Source organism: Larus michahellis, chromosome 25, assembly GCF_964199755.1.
Source record: "Larus michahellis chromosome 25, bLarMic1.1, whole genome shotgun sequence".
Taxonomy (NCBI): Eukaryota; Metazoa; Chordata; class Aves; order Charadriiformes; family Laridae; genus Larus; species Larus michahellis.
In genome coordinates, this window is record NC_133920.1 from 2,067,308 (window position 1) to 2,094,767 (window position 27,460).

The 27,460-nt window shown below is 51.0% G+C and overlaps 1 protein-coding gene across 3 annotated transcripts; it reads right to left on the bottom strand.

Moving 5' to 3' along the window:
* Positions 1 to 8,015: 8,015 nt before the first annotated feature.
* Positions 8,016 to 27,256, bottom strand: LPAR2 (lysophosphatidic acid receptor 2). Of its 3 annotated transcripts, XM_074567149.1 has the most exons (4): positions 18,541 to 19,204; positions 17,418 to 17,641; positions 13,648 to 14,390; positions 8,016 to 9,828 (listed from the first exon to the last, which is right to left on the bottom strand). In XM_074567149.1, coding segments are annotated over exons 2-4 (1,047 nt in total). In that variant the 5' UTR covers positions 17,420 to 17,641; positions 18,541 to 19,204; the 3' UTR covers positions 8,016 to 9,526. The 3 variants fall into 3 exon arrangements, with proteins under 3 accessions (XP_074423250.1, XP_074423249.1, XP_074423248.1); XM_074567148.1 differs by lacking the exons at positions 17,418 to 17,641; positions 18,541 to 19,204 and adding an exon at positions 26,074 to 27,256; XM_074567147.1 differs by lacking the exon at positions 17,418 to 17,641 and having other exon boundaries at positions 18,541 to 19,203.
* Positions 27,257 to 27,460: the final 204 nt, after the last annotated feature.

Sequence of the window (27,460 nt, forward strand, 5' to 3'; positions counted from 1 at the left end):
TCCTAGACAACGTGATGAATGATGAAAGTGCTGCAAACTGACCCGGGGTGTCCCCTCTGGGGATGTTCCCAGTGGAGTGAGTGCAGCGTCTGGGCGAAGTTAAAACAGCTTTTCTTTTCCTCTGCAGCAAACGCAGAAATCCCGGGGAAAAAAAGTGTTAATTAAAAGCCGCAATTATGGTAACGTGCGGGGTCCTGATGACTGCGGAAGGCAGCAGGGCCCCTCAGGGGTCCTGGCAAAGCCCAGCCGAGGACCCCTCTCCAAATACAAAGCAGGGAAACCTCCTTCTCCTCCTCTTCCCTGTTTAACTTCTCTTCCCCTAACACCCTGTGCCTCTTAAACCCACTGACATTTTCAGGCACCGCTACAACTGTAATCAATGCAGAGTCATGGTCAGAAGTCTTAGCATACCGCTATTCCTTGGGGGGTGATTGTTAGAGTTAGGAAGAAAAAAAGACAAAAATTTGCTACATTAGAAAATTTCCAAGAAGCTGCTGGTATCAGTAAACACAAACATGCAAGTACCGAGTTCCCAGAACTCTGCTCACCTCCATCCGGATCGTGAAATCTCGTTTCCAGGCACAGCATTGCCATTCTCTTCATATCAGTGCATTTATTGATCGAACTGACTGAAGCTTTAAATCAGAGGGGAAACAATAACCACAGTAACGCTGTGAGTAATCGACCTCATCTTGGCATATTTACCTTTAGGCTTTTTTAAAATCATTGGGCAGAGTTTGGACCAGAAGCAGAACAGCTTCTTACTGTTTTATTTTTGTGTATGCGTACGTATTTGTGTGTATATACACATATAGAGAGTCACAATTATGTTTATTATGAAGCTTCAATGCCAAAGCAGCCCTGGCTTTACAACTCGCTGGGTTTGGTTTTATAGGGACGACACCTGCCGGGCCAAGCAGCGCTTTTGCTCACGCTAGTAACTTTCCACCATATCTACCACATTAGGGGATTATTTGCAGCTCATTTGTTAAAATTTCCCAGTGTGAGTAATTCAAATTGAGCTGTAATGCTTACGCATAAGGAAAACCAAGATATATTCTGGTTCCAGATCTCACATCAGGTTTAGATGTTTTACCTTTGTTATTTCGGGTGAGAAATCCTAGCTAAAGCTCCCGTGGAATGATACAGAAAGCATGATACAGAAAGCATCCTAAGCCAAAGACAACTTGTTTGGAAAGGCAGCGGAGCAGCAGCAGGGTGGGGATGAAAACAGGAGAGACAGAGCAAGGCAGGGGAGAGAACGACGAGGTCAGAGAGAACAGAGAAACACTGCACGTCCTGGGGCTGTGACTCGGCTCACAACAACCCACCGCTCCTCCTTCATTATCCCAGCTCACCAGTAAGTTGATAATGACAGCGGTATTTATCCTGCAGCTTTAGATAGATTCCAGCATGTCACTTTTTAGTGGAAGAGTTCTGCAGCATCCAGCAATCTTCCAGTTATTCCATCCTAACATTTGGGACCTTGATTTAGGCACGTGCCTGGCTTTACAAGCCAGAAGATCCCACTCAACGCCATAAGACAGTGACCCCTCACTTTGTGACATTGAGAACACACACACACTTTTTTTTCCCCCCCAGGCTTTGTTTTAAGCAGGTTCTTGCAGAAAATGCTGGGGCCATAATCTGATTTCTGAGTAACAGCAGTTCAGGCCACAAAGAAGGCAAAATCTGGCTCCCTGTGTTCACACTTGTCAGGTTTTCACAATGAGGGAACTAATTTTCCCGTGTCACAGGGCTGAATGTTTATGACCCTGTGGCTCCACGGGCTCTGGGAACGTTGACTGATGAGATACAGAGCAGGCACCACTGAAGAAACGCTGTATTTCTCAGCCTTTTGCTAAAATGATTAATAAACCGTCTTTTCTCATTCACAGGCTGACTATAGGGGAAAAGGGAGCTGGATTAAAAGATGACAAGAAATTAAATTGTCTTGCAAAAGTTCTTGCTGATGCAGCCGAGGGAACGGGGAGACCTGTCTCCAGCGCTGATAAATCGCCCTGTGCATTTCGATTGGAAATGGACTGGGGTATAATTAGCAAGTGAATTCTCCGCTGTCAGCACAAAAAGCAGGGCTGGGGCAGGGGGGAAGAGTTCATTTTAAAACTAAAGGCAGGACTTCAGATGCCAAGTGACAAGTTATAAACTGCGCCTGTACCCACAGACCACAGGTTCACAGGGAGCTTCACCCCCACCCCGTATCTGTGCCTTATCTTGGGTATTTCCGTAGCAAGAGCTACAGCTCTAATAAGTGTTTGTGGTGTGATGGGATTAAATTAGCTGCGAGACCTGCAATCGCTCCTTTTGCAACAGGAGGCAGCAGCACACAGAAATGATGGGCTCCTGCTGGAGAAGAAAAGCCAGCACCCTCCCCAGCTGTATTTCAGAGTTATTTGTAAACGCCTCTGCCCATAAGAGGTGTAAATTACATGCACACGTGTGAGGATACCCGACCGAGGACACAGAACTGTGGGAGCAGGGCCAGAGGAGGCCCCGGAGATGCTGGGAGGGCTGGAGCCCCTCTGCTGTGGGGCCAGGCTGAGCTGGGGGGGTTCAGCCTGGAGAAGAGAAGGCTCCGGGGAGACCTTGGAGCCCCTTCCAGTCCCTAAAGGGGCTCCGGGAAAGCCAGGGAGGGACTCTGGATCAGGGAGGGGAGCCATGGGACGAGGGGGGATGGTCTTAAACTGAAAGAGGGGAGATTTAGATGAGATCTGGGGAAGAAATTCTTGGCTGTGAGGGGGGTGAGCCCCTGGCCCAGGTTGCCCAGAGAAGCTGTGGCTGCCCCATCCCTGGAGGGGTTCAAGGCCAGGTTGGACGGGGCTTGGAGCAACCTGGGCTGGTGGGAGGTGGCCCTGCCCAGGGCAGGAGGTGGCTCTGGGGGGTCTTTAATGTCCCTTCCAACCCAAACTCTTCTATGATTCATGCGGGCAGAAACACTCACCTTGTTCTTGCGTCGCTTGCTGTCGATGTTCCGTAAGTCAGAGCTTATGAACTTGGTTTCCCAGATCAGTCGGCAGCTTCCCTTAGCCCCAAACCCAGCAGGGAAGTCGTGGGAAATGGGCTCTGCTGCCACAACTAATGTTACCCAGCCCCTAGCTTCACATGCCAGTGACGGCACGGTTGGCACAGCCCCTCCATGGAGCACTGAAAAGTATCAATGAGAGTATTAAAAAGTGGCAGGAGGACAGCAAGCTGATGGGAGGCTGAGCATCCCCCTTCTCAGCAGAAAAGGGGACACACAGAAGCATCAGGCAGAGAAGAGGAAAACACCGGGTGAGGGGAAAGCTTGGCTTACATTGCCTCCCTGCGGAGGAAGGCTACAGCAGCGGCTGCCAAGGTTTTTCTGCCGGTGAGGGGACTCGTGAGCTACTTCCGAGGAGAATCGTACACTCACCATTTCAAACCACCACTTGTCGAGATCTCCGTGGGCTCTGGAGAGCTGCATCACATCATATCACCCTGCTCCCGACTTCTGCTCGTGGTTCTTCACACACGTGTCCTCCAGCTTCAACCCAGCGTTGCTTACGCATCCCTCGGCTGCTGCTGCAACAGCCTCGGGGACATCAAGAGCTGTTGCAGCAGATGAAGGCGATTGCACCGTCCACGCCCCAGGCCACACGCAACCCCGTGGTGACAGAGGTCACCATCGGTAGCCCCAGGAGACCCCGTCCACAGCTCTGGGGTGCTCTGGCTTTAGCCTCCATATTTTTGAAACGCCTCCTGGACTCCCCGTGACCTGCCAGGGTGTTTTCACAGAACCATTTCTAAACACCGGTGGGTTTTACTTTCTTTTGGGCTGCGAACTGAGTTGCTTCTTACAGCCAGATGAAGGAAATAGTAAAATAAAACTGATTTAGCACTGAAAGCTGCATTACACTTGCAACAGCCCGTGCCAGCAAATATCACGATACAAGGATGCAGCTTTGATCTCTGACTATTTGCAATAAAAAGTGCATTTTCCCTGACAGCCAGAGAGAAAATAAGAGCGAGCACCACTTCAGAGCAGGTCCCCGAGGCTCGGAGACGGCGAGAAGAGAAAAGCATCGGTGCTAAAAGCATCTCTGTTTCTCTGTCACCGAGCAGCACAGCAGCCAGTTAGCCATTGGCACCTCCAGATCCTGCTGCTCTACCACCCTGCATTACTCCTACCAAGAGAAAAGTGCTAAAAAAAAATCAGAGGTGGGGTGCACCAAATAAATAATTTTGTGGGGAAAAAAAAAAAAAAAAACCACAAAAAAAAAAGACTATACCAGAGCAAAATCCAGGGCGCAAGCTCCTCTTACATCCTGGTTGGTGACCCTGAAATCGAGATGAGCCCATGATTACGAAACTCAGGAGGAAGATATTCTCCTGCTGCCCTTGGACTTTCTTCCCTTGCAGTGCTTGGGACATCAAGGGTGTGATGGGGACACTTTGCGGCATTCGAGACAGAGCTACAGGCCCGTTCTAGCGTAACGCGAGCAAAAATCTGAGAAATCCTAGGCACGTTTTTGCCAGTTTGTATTCCAGGTTTTTCTCTGTTCCCTGGAATCAAGGGGAGTAAGACTGGTTCTACCGTGAAAAGGGCTAACGCAACTCAACCAATGCTCCTTTCCAGGTGCAAGCGGAGCAGAAGTCAGCTGGATGCTCTCGGTCACCATGACAGAAGACACTCTGAGGTGAGATTTATGAGGAAACGGGTGGGAACAACTAAAGGACAGTTTTATTTTCCCTGCTGGGAAGTGCAGGCAAAGGAGAGCCCCTCCTTACCTCCTCCTTCTGGTGCCTGCCGTACTCTCCGTGACAGCCACAGCGTAAGGACAAAACCTGGTCAAAACCACCAGTTAGAAAAGAAGCATCTTCCAGAAACTCCCTTTGAAGCTGGACTCCAGGCTGCAGCAGCTTCCAGACGAGACAAGACACAGGTTCTTCTCGCTGTTGCTCGCAAAAGTTACACTCGCATATTGTGCGGGAGCACGGACTCTTGAAACCCAACGGCTGCAGCTACACATTGTGCTTTTTAGAGACAAGCTTTTCACGGAAATACCGCGGGAGGTAGTTATTACAGCACCAGTGTGACCTTTCTTAAAGTATCTTTGGCTGCAGCCCCCCACCCCGATCCAGAGAGATACCAGACTTCACAACCGCACTAACGTGTGTCCTAAACCGAGAAGAACTCGCCCCATAAAAGCTTTAGGTGCTCGCTCCTCCTTCAGCTGGGGGAGCACAAGGCAAACGGATGGGTGGGCTCCTAAATTACCTACCACCGTCACACAGCTCAGGGGACACAGGTGTCCCACCAGCCAGCCTCACTCATTAAAAAAAAAAAAACAAACTCTCAGCCCTGATATTCCAGTATTGCCAGGACTCAGAAAAGCACAACTGACTCCAAAAAGCCAAGTTTTCGCATTGGTTACGCTTACAGTCTAGCGGAAACTTTGATTTTCATTTTCCGTGTCTCAGTAGGTCACAGAGATGACGAACTTAAGTTTAAAAACAAAGAACCCCCCCCATCCCCAACTTCTTACTAATCTCGCTTTCCCCCTTATTTTTCAGGCTTTCCCCTTCCTGCAGGTTTTTTTTTGTTGTTGTTGTTGGATTTCTTTTTTTCCTCCAATAAAATAAACCTTCGGAGTCCATCAGTCCCTACAGTATTAGCCTCCAGGGCTGCCCTCCCCAAAAAACACACCAAAATCCCTATTACTTTTGGCAGCAGCTTGCTTCAGGAATTCCAACCAGTCAGCAAGGCACGACCTCTCATTCCTGGCACCACACGGCCTATCTTTGATCACGTCGGGTGTTCCCACTCGTCCCACATTCGATCCCTTTAAAATAGTTCCTAGGTGTCTCTTCCTTCCTCCCACCCAACACACAATAAGTCTAGAACAAATCTCGCGTGCCTCAAAAAGAAAAAAAAAAAAAAGCCACAACCCCCCCCAACCCTAATTTCAGGGAGATTTCCTCTTAAAAAAAAAAGCCTGATGAAACCAGCGATGAAACTTTAAACGCAGTTTCATACAACGATTTTTAAAAAAGGCAGGGATTTTTCTCAAACTGAAAAGGGGGGGGTATAACCACATTTAAGCTAAACACGCCACAGGTGGTGAATTGCGAGTTAAAAACCAAGCCAGGCCGTACACCTGGCAACACCCAGCCCTGCACACCAGGATAAAGTTGGACCTAAAAGTCTTCCAAGCGGCTTTAGGAAACGAACGTGTCATCGGGTACCACGGACCCTTGGCTGCAGCATCTTGTTCAGGACACAAAACGGCCAGTGGAAAACGCGGCGCAACGTGGTTCCTGCCTCTGTGTAGTTAGACAAGGTTTGCGTTTCCCAAATAAAGCTAGGAAATAGAGTCGTGTGGAATAACGAACAGCCTAAAACCCTCTTTTTTTGTGTGTGATGCACATTCTGTCTACAACATTTATGTCTCCCCGCCTCCCTTCCCCACCTTCATTGCTGGGAGGGCTGTTACAACCCTCCTCCTACCTCTTCTGCCTCATTGATTCACCATTTCTTTCCAAATCTCATTGAAAACAGCTCGTTCCAGGCTAGTTTCTATGACTCCTCATTTCCTGCTCTCTCATCTGTTACAGCCAGCTGGAAACAACTAGGAAATCCACGGGTCCCAAGTCCTTGGGGAAGAGAAATCTCATTGAAGAATTCCAGGCAACCCACCTCCGTTCCCAGCGGGTGCCAGCCATCGCTCAGGAACAAGCTCCATTAACGGTTCGGGACTTTTCCCCCCACCCCCTCCTCCTCCTCACACTGATTAGTTGCTATTTACCTTTGTGAAATCGTGCGTCAAGCTGCGTTCGTCTATTCGGTCACCATTATTCAGCGGAGTCTGTTTTTACACAGAACGTTTTATATAGAAAGCGTTGACATCCTCGGGGTAGTCAGGCTATTCTGCTTGGGACAAACTGGTCAAATCCATGATAGACTTCCCATCGGCGTTGTGTGCGACAGCTCTTTCGCATTTATACTGGTTTGGCAGTGAGGCTAAATTTAAATAAGCCATTTAAAATACTAAAAAAAAAAAACCCTCAGAGGGTTTTTCTCTATAAGGTGATCATAAAGCATCAACAGTTTGTTGGCAGCGACTTAAAGTCTGCCTGCGACGCGGGTACTTACAGGCAAGCGTTGTCAGAGCGGAATGGCGCTGCCGACACGCGGCTCGACAAGCAGCCGGCAGAAGGCTGAGGTCAGGCCGGCGTCCAGATCCCTCGGGGAAGGACGCGTACAGCTTATTAAAGGCCCAATTGGGCATAAAAGCCAACTGCAGTTCTTTTAGGAGCCAAGTGTCATCTCGCCCACTACAGAGGTTCATTCACACCCAAAGGCTGTACAGCCTATTCTTTACACACGCCCTGGTCCTAATCCCACACCTCGGCAATAGCAACTTCCACGTTTCCTCCTTCCCCCTTTGTTAATAAAAGCAGAGCTCGGCACTTATTTAATTGTAAAATTAGCTTTGCATGAAGCAGGACTCGTGCGCTTCCCGCTTTGGGGGTGTTTAGGGAAGCAGCAGAGGGCTGAGGTTGTTCTCCAGCACTCCCAGTAACAGCTTTCGAGGCGTTGACAGGCTTCCTCCAGCTACTGCTAATTCACCACCTGCTTCCACTGCAGTGTGTACACACGGCACGCACCTCTATCCCGATAACAACATTTGCCATGGAAAGTATATAAAATAAAATTACGCCTTCTCTTCACCCTGCCACCTGGTACGCTTTAACGGGGTGAAATTTCCCCACACCAGCCAAGTCTGGTGTCTGCAAGCACCGGCCCAAGGCTGAAAATTACTTCCCCCAGTCCTCTTCGGGGTCTTTCCGGAGGCTGTAACGCCTCCGGACACACAGTCCTGCACATGTCACCGCGCAGCAAGTGACAGCGGGTGCAAGGACATCCCTCCTGTGCAGCATCGCACCACTCAGCTGGAGGATGGTGCTTGTCCCAGGGCTCCAGAGGGGGAGACAGAGAAAAATTCCAAGTCGTTTTTTTTTTTTTCCCTTCCTAAAACCCAGGACAAAATATTTATTCAAATAGCTTCTGGGACACAGAGATGGGAACCATATTCCAAGACTGTTTTAGGCAACTGTCACCTTAACACTGTCACTCCCTGACCACATTCTGCAAGAAAAAGTCCACATTTGAATAACAACACCTCCAGTAAATTGTCTTCTCTTCGAAGCCAGCTGAGGTGATCAGTCAGGAAGCTGATCGTCTGACAAACAGGGCTATTTAAAAAAAAAAGCCAACCCCACACCTATAAATTTAGACAATATTTCAAACCCTGCCTTCCATTAGTCTCTCTCTGTGCTCCCAGCAGCCACTGACTTCGGATTTTGGACTGGCACAGGCACATTCACACCGTTAAAAGTTTAGCAGCAGGAAGGCGAAGGAAACCTGGAGAAGTGTTTCCAGTTTTTTTTCCCCCACCGTGACTATTGTTCGATGTGAATATTGCTGAGCCTCTGCCCTCCAGTCGTGGCCTTGCCGTCAAGCGCGACAGTTCACATCGCGTCTCGCATGCGGCCAACCGCCTTACTCAGAGAACTAGAACCTGCGTGCGCTAATATTCATTAATACTGCTAATTTCTGATGGTGCCTTGCTGAGAGAAAGACTACGTTTGAACAGCCCGTTAACGCATTAGTGGAGCGGTTGAGTATTAAGGTACAAACCACACATTAAAACCTGAGGCAAAATAGTGATTTTTTTTTTTTTTGCCTTGGAACCTAACCTAAACCTGTCCCAAAGGGCTTCCAGCGCGTAGAAAGATGGTTGAGTGGGAACATGACTCACTCCGCATTTATGAATAGGCAACAAACTCGTGAACGCCACAGGGTATCACTTCGCAGAACACAAACACGACTGCAGCCAGTTAACAGCACCGCTCTGCACTTTAGGAAGGCATTAGGTGCTCCTACGACAGCCTCCACAAGCCCCCAGCGCTTTGAAATTCGGCAACAGACACTTCGGAGAGCAGGAATCTGCTTCTCAGGAAGCAAATCAAGCAGATTCCCCTCTCGGAAGAAGCCTTAAGAAGAATACAGCTTCTGAAGCGGGTGGAACACGACCTGAATAAGACTCTCTGGGGATAACGCTAAGCGGCTCTCTTTAGGAAGCGACGCGTAAAGCTGAAGAGCTTCGGCTCTTTGGAGTACGCTACCGCTGGAACGACTATTTCTGAAGGCAGCGATACTGAAATACCAAGGAACATGCTTTGCTCGTTGCGAGATCGCACGAGGTTCCTGTTGCACACAGCATAGTTCCAGCTGCTGCTAAATTAAATCAACTTTGCATTAGAAATAGCAGTCTTTAATAAGGGTACTACTCAAAGTATGTTTGTCCTAAATAACGCACCATCCAGCAGTTCCTTAAAAGCATCCTGTCCTTTACCGATGACAAGGAATTCTATAGAAATATTTATGCTTGAGCACATAAAAAGAAGTCTCTGCCGCTTTAGAAGCAGGTCGCTCTCAGCCTCTGCTCTTTTCGCTCAGGAAGTGGCCACTGTTCAAGAGCTAAATAGAGGAATCCACGGTAAAGTGCCCGTTCTGAGACAGCGTTCTGCGGTCTGCGGTGTTCAACTTCACCACCGTGGGGGTGTATTTGGAATTCCTATAACAGACAAAGCAGAGGATCCTCCGGAAGGTGCTCCGCATCTCGTTGTCCCTGTAAGAGTAGACGATAGCGTTTATCAACGAATTGATCTCTGCCAGCAAAAGGACGTATTTCTCCACCGCTAGAACGTTGCAGCTCTTGCAGCCCAGGCCGTCCAGGAGGAGCACGACTTGTCCTGGAGTCCAGCAGATGACAAAAGCACCTGGGGAGAGAAGAACCCCTGTTAGAGAGGGGGGGGAAAAAAAAAAGAAAAGAAAAAAAAAAGGCAAGTTCCTGACCCTGCCCAGTCACTCACCAGAAAGATGTTTAGTGGAATCCCTGGTGGTTTATCTTGTGAAAAAAGTTAAACGAGGGGGCGGACCAAAAAACAAACCAGCTAGTTTCACTCTCCATTTTTGCTTTGGAGGAAGACCAAGGATTCAACCGGCAAATACTAAAGTGGAGGCATTGGGGGTTTTCCCCGCCCCGTTCGCTCAGAACACTTCCAAGTACTTTCACTTACCTCCCCTCACCCCCATCGTTGCATTTACAGAGTAAAGATAAAGCGTTTATATTCCCTATTTATGTGCCGATCCCTCCAAAAAGGGGAACAGGCCATAAAATTAGGGAAGAGCCTGAGTGATACATCTTGAAATAAACCATCTCTGCTGTCCATAGAGTTTACGGGGGCTTTAGTTCAGAAGAGTCCCCGGGCAACCCTTTGGCCAGAGCCATGAAATCTCTCTTTTTCAGCTCCGCGCCGAGCAGAAAACAGCCAAGCAACGGCCTGGCCGACACCAGGACGGAGCTGGACAGACTCCACCGCTGATTCAGCCAGGCTGATACTCTGTTCTTGCCACCACCTGCAAAGCTCTTTGGCAAAAAGGATAATTGCTGTTTTGCATGACCAAGTGGGAGGTGCCTGCGGCTCCTAAACCCCCTTTTTATGGTCGTGATTTTTAAAGCTGACGTAAACGGAGCACTCGCCCATCGGTGCTCCCGGAGGTCAGGCGTAAGGTTGTATCTTAAAGCACGGGAGCTGCACCCTGCTGCGTCTGCTGGGAAAGGGTGGAAGAGAACCGGCCTTGCTGGGAAAACTTTGCAACTACACCCTTGGCTGAAAAAAAACACATCTGCCGGGAAAGAGCAACAGCCAGAGGAGCTGCACCAAAACCAAAAGGCTGAATTTAAAGCTGTCATTGAGTCAAATGTTGCACCGGTGAAGAGCCAAAGGAACACTTGGGAGGGATCTCCTGGGTGTCTGGGAGTGCGCCCCACTGATTTCAGGCCACTGCACCGTGTAACCCTTTTTATTTAAGCGATTCGTGCTTAAACGAGTCGCTGAGCGGCAGCAGCCGCCACATCTGGCCCAGGAAGCTTTCCCCGCACTTGCAGACATGACTTTGCCTCCTTTAAATTTAACAAATAGACCAAATTGGTTCCTTGCTCTCCTGAAGGAAGCTCCAATAATTCTCTCATGAGCAAGCCCGCGGGAAAAGGGAGCTTCTTGTTTAGTGATGTAACTTTTTTTTTTAGCTAGGTTTTCAGCATCCACAAGGAAAGCCAGACTCTCTACAGACTGGCTCCCAGCAGCACGAAGTAAAGCCAGAGGAATATTAAAAACGAAGGGGAAAAAAAAACCTAAAAACAGGTACCTAAAAGTTTTGGGCCCTTGCCCGCAAATGCAGCTGACTTCCTTGTTCCTTAATAGAAGCTAAAGTATTCCGAAAGAAGCCCGAACTCTTAATAATCTAACACCGCATGGTCACTAGCGACTCAGCCCTGTGGTGTGGTCACCATCACATCCTGGGTCGCTCAACCCGTCTGTGGGAAAATTTGCCGCTGGTTTCCAGATGCACTTTGGACTCATTATTGGTTTCCAGGTCAGCTCCTGGACCTGTTCTTAACGCCCGGGACCTGCGGGATTATCGATGGCGGCTCCCTCGCCTCGCAGTGAAGTGGCACAGACAGCTCCTACCGCACCCTCCACTTCCTCGCACGCTCACCAGCGGCTACGCCCTCTGATGCATAAGGCGCAAAGTATTCCTCTGTGCAGAGTCCAAGTTTGCAGAAGGCTGGGGAAGGAGGGTGGAGAAGGCATTACACCAAAGGCTTTCGCAGGGAGGAGGAAAAAACCCTCCGCAGCCTCAACTTTCTGCACGCTGAGTCCAAACGGAAAGGTGTTTCCCCCCCCCACCCCGGCCAACCTGAGTTGAGCAATTCCCTCCTGTACAGAACGATCGCTGGTTCTCTGACTGTCCCACAGAGGAAGGGAAACACTCTTGGGCTGCCAGAGTCCCAACGGCCCGATGAACTCCTCGCTCCCCCTCACCTTTCCACATTAGGTTCCTCCCCACTCCGTCCCTCCTCACACACCGGTCATAACTCCCTGGGAAACCACAGCAGCTCTTCCGAGCCTCCTCTCGCCCAAGATTTTTCCTCGCTCAAGGCAGGAGGCAAAGGCAAGATGGCCAAGCCAGGATGGGGGGGACACCGAGAGGAAAGGGATCTCCCAAAACAAGGCAATGCACCAAGCGTGAATCGCATTGTCCTTCTTGGCCAGCATCCCCATCCCTTTTCCGACTCTTTTCCAGGTGATATTGCGAAGCCCCAGAAAACGATGGCGACACTGCAGGGGAGACCCTCCAATGCTGTCCAGGAAGGAAGGGGGGGAACAAAACTTTTCTGTCCACTGTGGACCGTGTAAAATACATGAAGTAAACCATTCCTCAGCCCCGCTGACCCTCCGTGCATCTGATGAGCTCCGGAGCAGTAACGAACGCCCAGCTGCGCACAAGAGATGGAGAGATCGCGCGGCAGGGAAGCAGACATCATGGGCAAGGCAGGAACGGGCAGAAAACTCCAGTTTCAGCACTCACAAGTCACAACAGGACCCTACAAGCCGGCGTGTCCCCGGGCAGGGACACACCAAGCAGCCCAACAACCCCCCCCCACTGCTCCCCCCTGCCAGCGGGAGGTCGCAAGGGAGTAGTCTTTGTTTGCAGCTCCAAGGTTTCCCTGACGGAGCAAATTCTGCACTTATCAGGAAAGATTTGCAAGCAAGGGGTTGTGACCGTAAGCCCAGAGTCAAGCCGGGCTGCAGAAGATCTGAGCCCTTTGATTTATTTCACTTTAAAAGAAAGGTTGTGAGACCATTAAAGCACGAGGCAAAAGCAGATTAAAGAAGTCACGGAGTGACAGGCTGTTAAAAGGCCGATGAGCCCACCAGGCTCCGCTGTTCGGTGCACAGCACCGGGCAGGACAGCACGTATCCCAATAAATATCCTTCCAGTCACTGCTCTGCCCCGATTCGCACTACGGACAGGCTGAGGGGGCAGTTAGCACCCTGCTGGAGATCCCCTGCTCTCCGAGAGCAGCTCCAACCACGAGCCGAGAGCTCCCAGGGACGTATTTACCCCAGCGCATGGAGACCCGGAGCTGAGCTGCTCAAAAAAAAAAAAAATATCTGAACAGAGTTCAGTGCTTTGTTCCCATAATGAGTAAGGAATTTGGATGCAACTCCCTCTTTCCTTCCCCATCACCTTGTAACATCTGCCCCAAATCTCTCTCCATCCTTTACTAAAGGATGCACCAAGAGCCGCTTCTTGATTAAGGCCTGATTAGAGCTCTTAATTCTGTGCGGCTCATCCATGGAGAAGCACGCTGGAGTTGAGCACGTAAAAAAGGCTCTTCTTTGGGCAAAGTACCTGCACTTGCAGCAGGCAGATGTTACCACGTCACATCAGTAACAGTCCCCCCCGTCCCTGCTAACCAGAGGAGCAGCCACATCAGAGGGGAAGAGATGGAGGAGCTTTGTCCCCCCCACATCTGCCGGGTCGCTCCCATGATGGCTCACACAGAATTCTTGCAGAGCCCCGAAAGTCTTGAGTTCCTCAGCAGCCCAACCAAACCATCACCCCGCAATCTTCAGCCACCAGGGACGCAAGACTTCCCAGTCCTCCCAGTTGCCCCGAGCACATTCACCTCTCCAGCCCCACACGACCCATGATGGAGGACCAAAGAATCCTTCAGATGGACTTACTTAGGATAATAGTGACCGTCTTGACAAGGCTGATCATGGTCTCCTTGTAGCGGGGGTGGAAGCTGGTGTGCTTGGACATCCGTGTCATCTTCCTCTTGACGTAGATGAAGATGTGCGTGTAGACAACCACCATGATGAGGAAGATGACCAGGTTGGAGATGGCCCAGAAGGTCAGGTAGCTCCTGCTGTAGAGCGGTGCCATGCTGGAGCACTTCTCCAGGGCGCAGAGACAGTGCCAGCCGTAGGAGGGGATGAGCCCCAGGAGCAGGGCCGTGACCCAAATACAGAAAATGAGGATCATCACGCGTTGGTTGGACATTTTGCTGTGTAACTGCATAGTGAACACAGTCTGGTGCCTTTCTACAGCGATTGCCAGCAGGTTCACCACAGAGGCCGTCAAGCTGGTGTCCAGCAGGCTCTGGCGGATGAACCAGGTCTTCAGGGAGAGCTCCGCTGTCCTGGGCCCCGTGTGGAACATGAGAAACATGTAGGCGATGCCAGCAAAGAGGTCGGCCGCTGCCAAGTTCCCCAGCAGGTAGTAGATGGGGTAGTGGAAACGCCGGTTGATGATGATAGCGGTGATGACCAGCAGGTTGGTCAGGAGCACGATGACGCTCACCGTCAGGCCCAGGGCAACCACCAGGACATCCTTCGTCCTCCAGTACGTGGTCAGCTCTTTGCGGCTGTTGTTGTAGAAGAACCCCACGGTCTCATTGTAAAAACAGTGCTTCATCGCTGCTGTCCTGAAGAGGGACGAGAGTGTCATTAGCATGTTGTGCCTAAACACACACACACAGTTACGAGCCGGGGAGATGCTGAGCGTTATGATAATGCCTTTGACACAGATGGAGCCAGGGAGGAGCTTGAAACACACAGAAACAACCACACGAGCAACAGGAAACCACTTTTTGTACCCGAGACAGAGCTACGCAGCTCGCAGCCCGAGTCCTCATCTGTCCTCAAAGCCATCCTGAGGATGCAGCAAAAACCTTCAATGTCCATGGCAGGAGATGATGTTTGCCAGATCTGATAAGTGATGCTCCCTGTCCGGCCCACGCAGCTTCGTGGGGACGACAGACAAAACTATTTTTGTTATCCCAGATGTCCTGCTTCAGAAATGTAAAAACAAAGCAGCAGCAGCACAGAAGGCTCATCAGTCAATCACGAGACACCACTCTGATGAAGACTATGAGCCTCTGCAGCTGTTGCGGTCCCCAGGACGGCTGCTTCTGGGTCACTGAGCACGCAGATCTCATTTTTCCTGAGTAGTTTCATTGCTTAAAGGCTAAAGTAACCCGCGGCTGCCTCCGAACACAGCTCTACGCACAGCGCATCCTTCCAAGTCAGGTGAGGACTTCCCAAACCGCGCCGAGAGGCAAAGAGCTGGGCAGAAACAAACTCCTCAGCCCTGAAAAGCGAGCAGCAGCAAGAAACCTGGCCCATACAACCACGGGGCTGGATCTCTGGAAGAGCAGGATTGTCCAGAACCCCTGCAGCACTCAGAGCATCACCGGGGAAGTCACCCGTGCAACACGAGGGGACCAACTCCCTTCTTCCCTTCCAGGTCAGGAACAAAGCTGAGATTCAAAACTTATTGAAACCAGTAGAAAGAAAAAAAAAAAAAGAAAAAACTCAATAGGAGAAGATGTTTAAGTCTCAAGAAGGGCTTTTGGCATTTCTTTGACGCACTGGGCACTGCTGGGAGCAAGACCAGACAAGCTGTTCGTCTGGATCGTAACGTTAAATATTAATTTTGAAAGCCCGTATACCTCTCCGGTAATTAACTTCCTGTCCTGCGGACGGCCAAACGTGAAGCAGCAGGTTAAGTTAAAGGATGCTTCACCGTACCCGGTCAGAATTTACACCCTGTAATTGATGCTTGTGTCACTTGTCCATGAAAAAAAAAATAAAATGAAAACATGAACAAAGTACAAAAATACAGCCCCCTGAACAAACCCGAGGGCTGAGAAGCAGCCCCATCATTACGTCCCGCAGCAGATGTTCGTCTTCCTTTCCTAACCAAGAGCTTGGAAATCTCAAGTCAGGGCTGGCCGCGGTCCCCGCTGGGACGGGCAAACCCAGTTTGGAGCCTTCCTCCCTTGCGGCACCGAGGTGCTGAAAAATGACACAGTTTTTTCCTTACCCGGGTTGCGCTCTGCGCATGAAGTCACTGGGTTCTCCCTGTCCTCTCATGAGCTCAACCGTCACCCCCATTTTAGACAAAACGCAGACCACGCTGCAAGAGCGTGGCCTTCTCCTGGCAGGGAGAAAACCCCAAGTGCCTGACTCAACGATTCCCTCTAATCGCCCCCGAAACCAAAACACAGCTCGGACGACCTAATTGCTGGCGCCTGCCTCTACTCTCTAGGTAGGGTTTTCCGGGGAAACTTCAGCAGGAGCTCTGGGCACAGCAGCGAGGCCGCCGTGAGCAAGAGGGAGGCGAGATTCTTGCAGGCAGACAAGTTTATTATCGCCGGCACCGCACCCGGCTCTGCCCGCACACATCCCGAGTTGTGCAAACACGGAAACCCTGTCGTACCTGCAGCTGAACTCCCCGTCTCCGCTGCCTAATGGGCTCCGCACCTGCCTCCTCCGGCATGGGGCTGCCAACCGTCGGGTGAGAAAGCCGCAGCACGGAGCTTTAAAATCTGATGGATGGGGAAATATTTTTACAAATATCAGTGGGGGGGAAAAAAGGCAAAGGAGGCAGAGGAGGAATCAGCCCGCCCCGGGGAGGGAGCCGTGGGCTAGTGCTATGTAACAAGTCCCCCTTCCCTCTCTTTTCAGGTCTGTAGGTCTGGAGCCGCGGAGCGGTTCAGGAGAACGGTGTGGTCCAAACGCGGCGCAGCAGATGGAAGCGGCCAAGTGGGTTCTGCAGAGATGCCATGAGGCGGCCTGGTAGGTAACCGGGGAGGATTTGGGCTCGAAACACGGAAAGCGATAGAAGGAGGAGGAAGGGAAGGAAGCCTGGGAAGAGGACGAACACAACCGCCGTGAATCAGGGAGATGGTCACCTGCACAGGGGGCAACTGGGGAGGCACCAAATCCAAGGCCGGGCCATTCTTCTGCAAAAGAGTTTCCTCTAAACGTTTTTGAAAGCTTTAATCCCCAAATCAACAAGGAAATCGCCGCTGAAGTTTAGATGAGTCATTTCACCTTTTTAAGATCACGCCTGTGGATGCCCAGGGAGGAGAGGGGGGGGAAGGGGAGAGGCTGAAGTGGCCTCGTGGTTGGGGGCACCCCACACGCTACCCAGCCACGCGAACAAGCGGGTTTCAAAGGCCATTTAATCCCATTCACCTTTTCGCTGTGGAGTAGCACGTGTTGCCTGCCCAGTGATAAAATTCATCTGATACGATGAAGATCATAATGGAGCAGGCACTTGCCCCTGCGCAGTGCGGCACAGACAGCTCACGCTCCGCTTTAATTTTTAAGAAACACTACTAGAGCGAAATAACGCGTTGATGGATCTAGGTCTTATTCTCAGTAATTTTTGAGCTGACACCAAGGCAAATTAAATCCAGATAAGGCTAGCTTTGAAATTGCCACTAAATTCCAGAGGCCAGTCTTATTTTGGTGCAAATAGTAAAGCGTCCCCGGCTATGACAGGCCCCATAGACTTCCTCCGTAAGGCCGCACGCTCACTGGCAAATTGTGAACTTTTCTCACCGCATTATACAAGTACTGGTTGGATGGCATGTTTACTGGGGGAGGGGATTAGGGCTGCGTAAACCCCCAAAGACACTGTGTTCGGCATATGTAATACTCACATTTAGAGAAACAGCCCCTAATGACAACGTCGGAAATGTTTCTTTAGGAAAGACCCGGGTAGAGCCCGGGGAGAGGCTGGAAAGTTGCAAATTCCTCCCAAACGTGCGTCGGTTACAAACTAAATCCCTGCAACAGGGCGGGTTGGGTGAGGTCCAGGAGGGGTGGACAGACAGGTTAATGCCCGTGACGGCCCCGCGAGCTGGTGTGACGCTCCGCTGCCACCCTGCAATTAAAAAACTGACCTGGGCATCGAGGGCAGCCAACGCCGCAAATCCCAATTTAAGAGGGACGAGAAACACCCAGCCCAGAGCAGCCGGCAGATGGAAAGTCAGGCTGGTGCCATGATGCACAAAGGAGCTGGATGAGTCTATTGTTCGGTGTCCGAGCAACCCCCTTCCATGGCCTTACGCTCCTCAGCGGGATCTTACAAGATTATTTCCCCCCCCCCCCGCCTTACCGGCATTGTTTACTCGGTAAAACAAGCCTCCAGTTACGTGCTGCAACAATTCAGCGGCCCCTTTCCTTGAGCAATAAGCAAACACAGCCTCTCCTCTAATCACGCTGCCTCAAACTCCGCTCGAGTCTCTCTCCCTTGGAAAACCGAGCACGGCTTTTGCAGTTTGGTAGGAACCACCAGGCAAAATGAGCTGCGGAACGCGGCTTTTCTCCTCGCCGGCGTTATCTGCACGCGTACGCCGTCGTCCCTTCTTACTCAGTTAACTGCTGCCCCGGGTTCACGCTAAGTTCAGAGTCCTTTTATGCAGAAAGGAAAGGTGTAAGCGTCCCGCCGCCTCCAACTCCTCTTGCTTGCAAAAAAAATGGAAAATGCTGCTCAGCTCCTTGCCATCCGGGGAGGCGTTCGCCGCTCGGGAACAAACCTGCAGCCGGCGTAGCGCGGGAGCGAACCAGGATGAATGGCTGAATTTACGCTCCCACTAATAACCGCAATCAGCGCTGATCAAGACAGAACAATGGATCTATAAAAGCTCGCAGGGGCTCAAATCCAACCTGTTTTACCCGTGTCTGCTGCACGGGGATTTACCTGCCCAAACGTTCAAACCACTGCTGTGTTTTTAAGCCATAAAGAGTCCAAGTTTTTGCTCTGAAGAACAGCGTTCTTACCTGAAAGCACAACCACCGCATCCGACCCTGACGTTCAGCATTGCTCTCCCCACCGCGGGAAGCCAGGACAGCTATCCAGCAAGGAGATCCCCATCTCTGGAGGGCAAAGGTGCTTTCCAAGCAAGAAAAACTTAAGGAAAAAAAATAATAATTAAAAAAAAAAAGAGCCAAGTGCCTTACAGGAAAGTTTCAGACAAGCGTTAGAGCCCCAGAGTCCATCACAGACGGCTCCGAAACACTGGCTCCTGGGAGGCAAGTTTGCCAGAGCGGCGAGGAGCCCGTCCCTCCTTGGGTCCTCCCCTAGGCGGGTCCTTCCAGGAGAGCCAGGAGCTGTAACTCGAGTCCTCGCCGCCCTCATGGAGGCCAAAGCCACTTTCCGAGCACCTCCGGTTCTGGCTGGAACGGGTTAGCTCCGATCTGCCACCGTCACCCTCGTGGGCCGCTCCTGCTGGTCCACGCTGTGGGAACTGGCACCCTCTGGTCCCGACACTCCCAACCCCATCGCTTCTCCCCGTGACAAGGGACCACCCTTCGTGAGGGTCCCCCCCAGGAGGAGAGCAGAGGTTCTCCCGAGTGCCCGGGTGCGACCCCACGATGGAGGATCTCCCTCGCCTTGGCACCAGGAGACGTTCTCCTCACCTACAACCACAGCACCCATATCTCAAGGGGACCGATCCAGCCCCCCACATCCACCACATCAGCCCAGTGGGGCGCAAAAAAACCCAACCCCAAATGGGTAAGAAGCAGGGAGGTGATGTCGTCAGACACAAGGGAAACTGAGGCATGGGCCGGAAAGGATTTTCGTGCTGTAACTTGGTAAAAGTCTGTGTCACTGCTCGAAACAGAGCTCACGTTTCTGATATGTCAGTCTAGCTAGTCCTTGACACATCGGAGATATCTCACCTGCTACATAGGGTACAAATCCCAACAGCACACCTCGTGCTAACAAGCCACAGCTTTATAAATTATGAAGGAAAAAAAACCACCGGGTTCGCAACATCCATTCATTTTGATTTATGCTGCTCTTGCGAAGGCCCCAGCAGTTTCCATTCCGCTCCAATTTCCTATTCTCCCACCCTCCTCCTACCATCGTCGGTTCCCCGAGGAACAATGTTATCACCAAGCACAACCCTAATCTGCTGCCAGTCGGACACACCATGGAGCTTGGCAGAGCCAAGTAACGTGATGTAAAAGAGGAGATTTACAAAGAGAGCCCGGCACAAAGGGGGAAGAGATAGGGCCAAAGATCCGGGGCAGGCGGAAAATGGAAGCAGAGCAGCAGTGACCCTGGCAGAAGAAAAGACGGATGAGTAGGACAGGCTGAGAAAGCAGAGGGGCAACTATTGAGTCCTCCAGAAAATATTACCTCAGGCTCCCTAAATTCTATCCTTACATCCGGCAGCCTCCAAAGGCCAAAATCACGCCAGAAAGCTCGTGAGGGGGACAAAAAAAACCAACAAACAACAACTCAGGAAAAACCACGATGCCGCCTGTGTACAAATTCTGCGCCTTCAAGACCCACGACGCCACCCACAAGACCGGGCACAGGGGCTTTTCACAAGATTTCCGTGTGTGTTTTTTAGAGGAAGCGAAAAAGCAGGTGTCCCAGAGTCCTTTCTCGGCAAAAAAAAAAAAAAAAAAGAATAATTTGTATTTTAATGAGTTTGCTCTCCCATAGCAGAGAACAACCAGGGTACCAAGAAGTCTGTCCGTAACACAGAGCGCCAGAAATCCTTACTGCAGCTGCAGATTTACAACATTATCGTAAGTTCAAATCCAAAGCTTCTCCCTCGAGTGACACTGGGCAGACCCTTCGACCTTCCCACGAGGCATTTATTAAACTAATCGTGGATAAAAATACAAGAGCAAAAAGACTCAAAGGATAAAAGCAAAAGAGACCCAAGTCCAAGCTGCAGTAAAACATTTCCCCGCCCCCCTCCATTTCCCCACCCCACCCTCGGGTCTGTTCCAGCGCTCGAGCTGCCAGCGGCGGGTTTTGGGTCACCCACCGGGTCCCCCACTGGCGCTCAAGCGGCAGAACCCAGGTCAGAGGCGGCGTTTGGCACCGGCTTCGATACCCTTCAGAGCCCTTAGGAAGCCACACGTGCTCCACAGCTGTGCGGTTTGGGATGGCGGCGGGCTAAAAAAAAAAAAACACTTTTGATTTACTTGTTCCTTTGAGGTTTCAAACTGGCACTCGGCGAGGGCTTTAGTTTCACGAAGAAACACCCAGAGCGATCAGGAGAACAGCCCAGCGTAACTGGTTTCAACTGAAGTGTCAACAGTTCGTCACAATGGCTCAGCGCGTCAGACGGACCCGGCGAGTTGGGAGCACCCAGCGCCGACAAAGGGTCGGGAGCGCTTTTGCAACTCCGTCCCCACATGCCGGAGTTGGGACAAAGGGGGACACAAGAAAAGGCAGAGTGGATCAGGGCAGGGCTCGTTATAAGGCTGTCACAGATGCTATCTCCTTAAATATGGAGGTGAAAGAATACTTCAGGTTTCAAAGTCCCGACCTTAATAACAGCAATTTTCCTAGTCCCTTTGTCTAGGAAAAACACCTAACTTCACTTCTCTGCATGACAAAAGTTTAGGAGTCTGTTTATTTTCAGGTTTGGGGGATATTTGAAGGAACCAAGACCCGTTTAGTTCCTCTCTTGTAGCCATACGATAACGGACTTCGGGCTCTGCACAGCCCTCCCCCTTTCAGGGTGGTACCTGCAAAACCCAAAAGTCATTGCACCTGAAAAACCTCACGCCGGCTTTTGCAGCCGCTGTAATGGTTTCTTAAAGGCCGAGCTCGGGCATCTGCCCCCAAGGGCACTTCTGGGAGCGAGCACCAGACGGTGAACACGGGCAAGATGAAGGAGACCAGGTACCCGTGGCGTCCAGCCCCCGTCTCCCCCCCTTTCCCTCCAGTCGCTCCGTTGAGTTTTCCCCATTTCCACCAGTTCAGAAGGGGCTCGCACAGCCTTGTCCCCCCCAGGCAGAGGCACCAACTAACCCGCCCTTGAGGTGGCTTCGCATTCGAGTGCCCAGCAGAGAAACGTTTCCAAAGGCAATGGATATTCGCCTCCCCTTTATTACACTTCTCTTTTTCAAAGGGCAGTTAATTGTTTTAGTAGATTTTCGCGTTTCAAACAAACCTAACGCCAAGATTTTTCTCTAAGCCTCGGAGCTGGGACGGTTTCCGTGGATGACAATCTGAAGGGGTTTGTTTTGTTTTGCTGAGACCCCTCTCCAGGAATCCCAGGAATGTTAAAAACCTTCTGGAAGGAGCCATGTCATCCTCTCCTCCCGCGGCAGATCTCCGCGGAGAGCCAGTTGCTCAAATTAATGCTTCCCAAGTCCCGACCGGCCCAGAGACGCCCCAGCCTTGGGAGAGGAGCACTCCCTCCAGTACAACAAAGCGACAACACGGTTCTTGCGGCTTCAGCCAAGCCCTTCGCTGGAAAGCAGCGTGTGTGTGTGTATATATATATATATATATATATACACACACCAGCCTTAAAAATGCAGGAATTTCATAACACCCACTGCTGCTGAAACGCAGCCAACGCCGAGGTGGAGCAGAGCCGTTGTTCGCAAGCCGACAGCATCAGAGAACGCTTCTCAACAAAGAGGTAGGGGAAAAAAAAAAATTTAAAAAAAAAATAAATCCGTGCCCACTCCAGCCTTGCCTACAACAGGAATTTTCTTTCCCTCCAGCAAGCCAGCGACCATCTACCGTCAATCGCTCCAGAGTGAACCACAAAGAACCTGAAAAATTCCTCTCCCCCTTTCACCTTCCTGCCCTCGGACAGCTCGAATCGAGGCGTTTTCACAGACGGCACCCTAAAGGGAAGCCGGGAGACCACTGGAGCGAAACTTTGCGTTGGATCTTGTCACCTTTGCCTCGTTAGACAAAGAGCTGAGAAAGACCGGGCAGGATGTTCTCCGAAACGCGCCCGGGGCTTGGCAAAACAAGGCTCTTACCTTCCCCAGGTAATCAGCCTGGCAATGGGTTTTGGTGGGCAAACCTCCTCCCGCACCGTTAACCGCCTGCCCCGGCTCTCTCCAAGAGGAAAACATTTGTTCCGCAGGAGCGGAGAGAAAACAGGGGAGGGGAGGGAAAGCAGGGTTATTTGCAGCGGTGTTTTGTTTGGAGTCGGGATGGTCCAGGGGCCCCTCTGCTGCTGCTCCTCCTAATTCACACAGGAAGGAGGAGATTATCCGACACGGAGAGGAGCGATACCGAAGGCAGAAGCCGCAGTTCAGAGAGGGAACGGCTTGGCCCCCGGGTGATGTCAGACTACTCGAAGCCCCAGCGAGGTTAAAATCAAGCGGGGATGCTGCGTTTGCGAAGCACGACTCGGCCTCCTCCTCAACCCAGAGAGAATTTCATCTGGCCCCTTTGCGCTATCGTCAATAAAAACAAAACTGGGTGGAAATTCCCTTCCCGCCAGCCGCAGGCAGGCAGCCCCCGGCTCCCGCTCCCTTTGCCGCCTTGCTCCGAACTCCTCCAATCTTGGCTGGCACCCAGCGAGATGAAGTCTCCCGGGTTAGTTGGCACTGGCTGGAAACTCGGGGAAACTTTACGGGCGCTCAAGCTCCGCATGCCTCAGCCTTTGCTTTTATAGGGATTATTTCTAAAAACCCCCACTTCCCCCGTGTCTCCGTTTGGTTTAATGTCAGATCCCTGCAGCTTATGGCTGGAGAGTCATAAAAAGCATTTAACATGCCTTTCTGCTTAAGTCTGGAAAGAAAAACCAAAACCGATTCGGGAAAAAAAAAAAACACAACAAAGAAAAGCCTCCAGCTACGGAATAAGCAGATGCAACACAACCGCAGCTTTATCTTGAACAAGAGCATCAGGGACTGACACGCCGGGCAAGAAAAGGGAGTATCTGTCCCCCTTTCAGAGAAAAGTGACTTTCTCCAGAGAATTAACCTTCGGGGCCGTCTTGGTCAAGCAAAACTCTCTGCAATTCTAGCTTTTTCCCCAGTTCCGTGAAGATTCCAGCTCACTCCAGGGGTGTTTCATTACTGCTTCCTCAACGGGCTGAGCCACCTTAGCAAGTCTTGGGGTTCCCACCCCCCCACCCACTGCCAAAAATCAGCTCCCACAAGAGCGAGGTCACGGGGAAAAAGGAATTACAAGACCCTCAGACTTTAAAGCAGCAAAGGACATGTCCGGCACAGCCCCCCCCTTTACAGGGCTCTCCCCCGCCAAACCCCTCGAACACGCCAGAGCGATAACCAGCAAACCTCTCCCCTCCTGGTCTAACACAAGGTCTTCCCTCGGCAGATCCAGCAGCTAAAACCATTTCTTTTTTGTTTTCTTCACCTCCAGAGCCTGGATTCCCTTCGCCCTTCGCTGAGCGAGGGGTCACCGAAACGCTTTCGATAAACTCCGGCCACAGTCCGGCCCATAACATTCACAGTTTCCATTGCAAGCGAAACGGGTTGGGTTTTTTTTTCTACTTTTCTTTGCTTAATTCCTGAACTTACTGATCTTTTTTTTTGGGTGATGTTTCACTAATTTCCTAAAGCCTTGAGCTTTTAGGCACATTTCTAGCAGGAGAAAAATTACTTCAGATGCTGCCTTCTGTTCCCTTAACGAAGTCGTTCTTATCAAGGACATCGGAAGTTACGTGCTCATTTATTAAACGGATTTACACTGAAAAATACAGCTCCCTTGAGACCCGTTTATAAGATACCTACAAAACTGACTGTCTCCAGGGCCCCGGGTGCCAAGTATCTGAAACCCGCTGTCTAAGCAAAGCTTGAATTACAGCTCTACGCATCTTTTTTTAAAATAAATGATAGAGGAGAGCAGCCAGTGCCCCGAAAGGATCCCAGCCGCAAGCTGCGGGCCTGGGCAGACGCCCAGATTTCACTTAGTTCGTTCCGGACTTTCCTTGTCTCAAACGCCCCGAGGTGGGTGACACCTACGGGGATGCCGGATCCGTGATACGCATTGAAAGGAGGGACGCGGGCCGTTAACTCCGTTAACTCAGTGTCTTTAGCAAAAACTCCCCGAGCGAAACGTTTTTCTGAATTTCAGATGTGGGAGTTTTGGCTCATCAGAAATTCCTGTGCCAAGTTTACTTGCCCTCCCTTACATTACAGCTACCATTGCTCCGTGCATTCGCAAACCCAAAAAATATTACAAAACATACCGGGGCAGGAAAAGGGGGGAGAAGAAGAAAACAAAAGCTGTTTGTCTGCAGCAGCGTGAACTCCCAGCAAGACGCGAGGAAGATCTCACTTTTCACTGCCTCATCCGCCCAGCGCTCTGCCTCGTCTGATCCGCTAATTGACTGCTGGAAGACAGCTTTCAAAGTAAAATAAAACAAGAATGCAATAACACTGACTTATATTACGCGCCGCAGCGTTCCAGATGCGCTCGTGTCCAAGGTACAGATAGGAATTGTTTCGTTTTCCACTAAACAACAAGATACACAGCCACTCCTGCTGCTAAACCGCCCACTCCGCTGCAAGACGACAAAACGGCTCAAAAGGAGAAATAAAATTGAATTTGATACCTACGGCTAATTGCCAGAACAGCGAGGCAGAACCTAACGGCCTACACTGATCGTTAGCGATAGCAGAGCGTGGCAGCGCCCTGCACACGGCTAACGTGAACGCTGCTGGCTCCTGAGGGATGAAACCTCCCACCCAAACACGAGCCTGAGTTCGTGCCCACGGTCGCCGCAGGGAGACAGCAGTTGCCATTATTTATAAATGGCTTCTTACGCTGCCCCCTTCACGGCTCGGGGAAAGGCCTTTCCTCCCTGCTCACATCAACACCCAGCAGCGCCTGATCTCCCTGCAACGTTCCCTTGACGCAGCCAAGGACGCGTGGGGGTGACAGCATAGAGATTTGGAACACTGAGCGCACACACAGAACCACTTGGCTGGGAAGGGACCTTAAAGACCCTCCAGGGCCACCTCCCACCAGCCCAGGTTGCTCCAAGCCCCGGCCAACCTGGCCTTGAACCCCTCCAGGGATGGGGCAGCCACAGCTTCTCTGGGCAACCTGCGCCAGGGGCTCACCACCCTCACAGCCAAGAATTTCTTCCCGATTTCTAATCTAAATCTCCCCTCTCTCATCTTAAAACCCTTCCCCCTCGTCCCACGGCTCCCCTCCCTGATCCAGAGTCCCTCCCCGGCTTTCCCGGAGCCCCTTTAGGGACTGGAAGGGGCTCCAAGGTCTCCCCAGAGCCTTCTCTTCTCCAGCCTGAACCCCCCAACTCAGCCCAGCCCCACAGCAGAGGGGCTCCAGCCCTCCCAGCATGAAAAATGTCTTCCTAATACCTAATCTAAATCTCCCCTCTTTGAGTTTGGAGCCGTTACCCCTCATCCTGTCACTACGTGCCCTTGTACCTCTCGGTGGCTCCTCTCAAAGCAGGGAGCAGAGGACCTACAAAACAACCCTGACCTATAAACCAGCTTCTTGCGATGCTACCAAGCATTTAGATGGGTTTTAACAAACAATAACAACGCTATCACACTTCAAGAGGCACAGCCGGATAATTCAAGACATCTTACCCTTAGAGGATGGATTCTACAGAGCATAAAGGCTCCTAAAAAAACACCCACTCCCGGGAAAACAGCAATAAATCCCTCCCAAACTCCCACATCCCTCCACCAAAAGCCCAGGCTGGGCCCAGACCAGGGGCTTTATGTTCTAGGATCAGGGTCGAAGGCGGGCGATGAGGATGAGCTGATGGTTCAAAAGGAAACACCTGTGAATTCAGCCTGGATCCAGCCGATAAGTGGCCTGAATTGTCTTTTTTTTTTTTTTTTTTTTTTTTGCCCAGACTCTCCTTCTGGGGATAATTTAAAGAAATGTCTGGCAGGTGTGCTTTAATCCCTATTTAGCTTTTCCCATTAAGATAATAAGAAACAACAGCACAGGCCAAAAGTTGAAATGGGGAGGGGAAAAAGCAAGAAAGAGAAGGATGCGATCAAGAATCGGACCAAAGCCTCGAGCTCCTTAAGAATAAAATATAATGCCTTTCGCCTTGCTTTGTTAGAACGCCTGGAAGGTTTTCCCCCCGGAGACTCCTGACACCCGCAGGTCTATTTGCTTTGATTTTTTAGAAGGATGAAGGTAAACTAAAGAGCTCCTGAGCAGGAAGTTTGGGGCAGGATTTGTCACTAGCCTGGTCGTGATGAAACAGCGATTAGCGAGCGTCAAACTCCCTCTGGCTTCTCCGAGAAACGGGGAATCTCTCGGTCCCTGCTTAAAATTATCAGGTGCTTGAATTTCCCTTATTCATTTCAGAGTCCAGCCCAGCTGAGAGCCTTATTTGTGAAGACCTGGGGCCTTTAATTTCCTTAATGAGGAGTGACCGGAGCTCAGGAGCACGTTGACTGAGATGAGCCGGTTTGTGCCCTGAATTCACATGAGGTGATTAGAAAAAGAAAAAAGAAAAAAAAAAAAAAAAAAAAAGGAAGAAGTTGGTTTATTGGTTGTGTGGCTGATAAAAGGCTTCTTGAGCTGGTTGCTATGGCTTTCCTTATCAATTATACAAATAGCACCGCCGTCCTCCGTGGCATGGCTCTGAGTTGAGGGAGGGTGTTAGGCAGCCACCGCTGTAAGGTGAAAAGAGGAGATTTTCAAGAGCTTCCCTGCTCCTGCTTTGAACTGGGAGATGATCATCCCTTGTTTTTGCTCCCCAGGCTGCTGCCCGTCCCTCGCCGTACGTAAGCGCAGCTGAGGCTGCACCTTGGGAGGGGAGATTCAGCCTCGAGGAGCTGGGAGGAACTGAGGAACCGATGCTCCCCTCCCTGCCCGGTTTCTTCTTCAATTCAGCGTCGCGGTTTCCGAACTAAACCGCGTTACCTGTGGCTGGATGACGGAAAAATCCTCCTGTTTTCCCCCGCTTTCGAAAAAGAGATGGTTGGGACCCTGCGTTGGGCTCTTCCCCAC

Bases quoted from the DNA above. Each gene is read 5' to 3' on its own strand.
- LPAR2 (XM_074567147.1), bottom strand. From the start codon at position 18,581: ATGCTGAACGTCAGGGTCGGATGCGGTGGTTGTGCTTTCAG. The intron at 14,391-18,540 runs GTAAGAACGCTG...GTCCCTCTTCAG, and splicing joins TGCGGTGGTTGTGCTTTCAG to GACAGCAGCGATGAAGCACT. The intron at 9,829-13,647 runs GTAAGTCCATCT...TTCTCTCCCCAG, and splicing joins GACGGTCACTATTATCCTAA to GTGCTTTTGTCATCTGCTGG.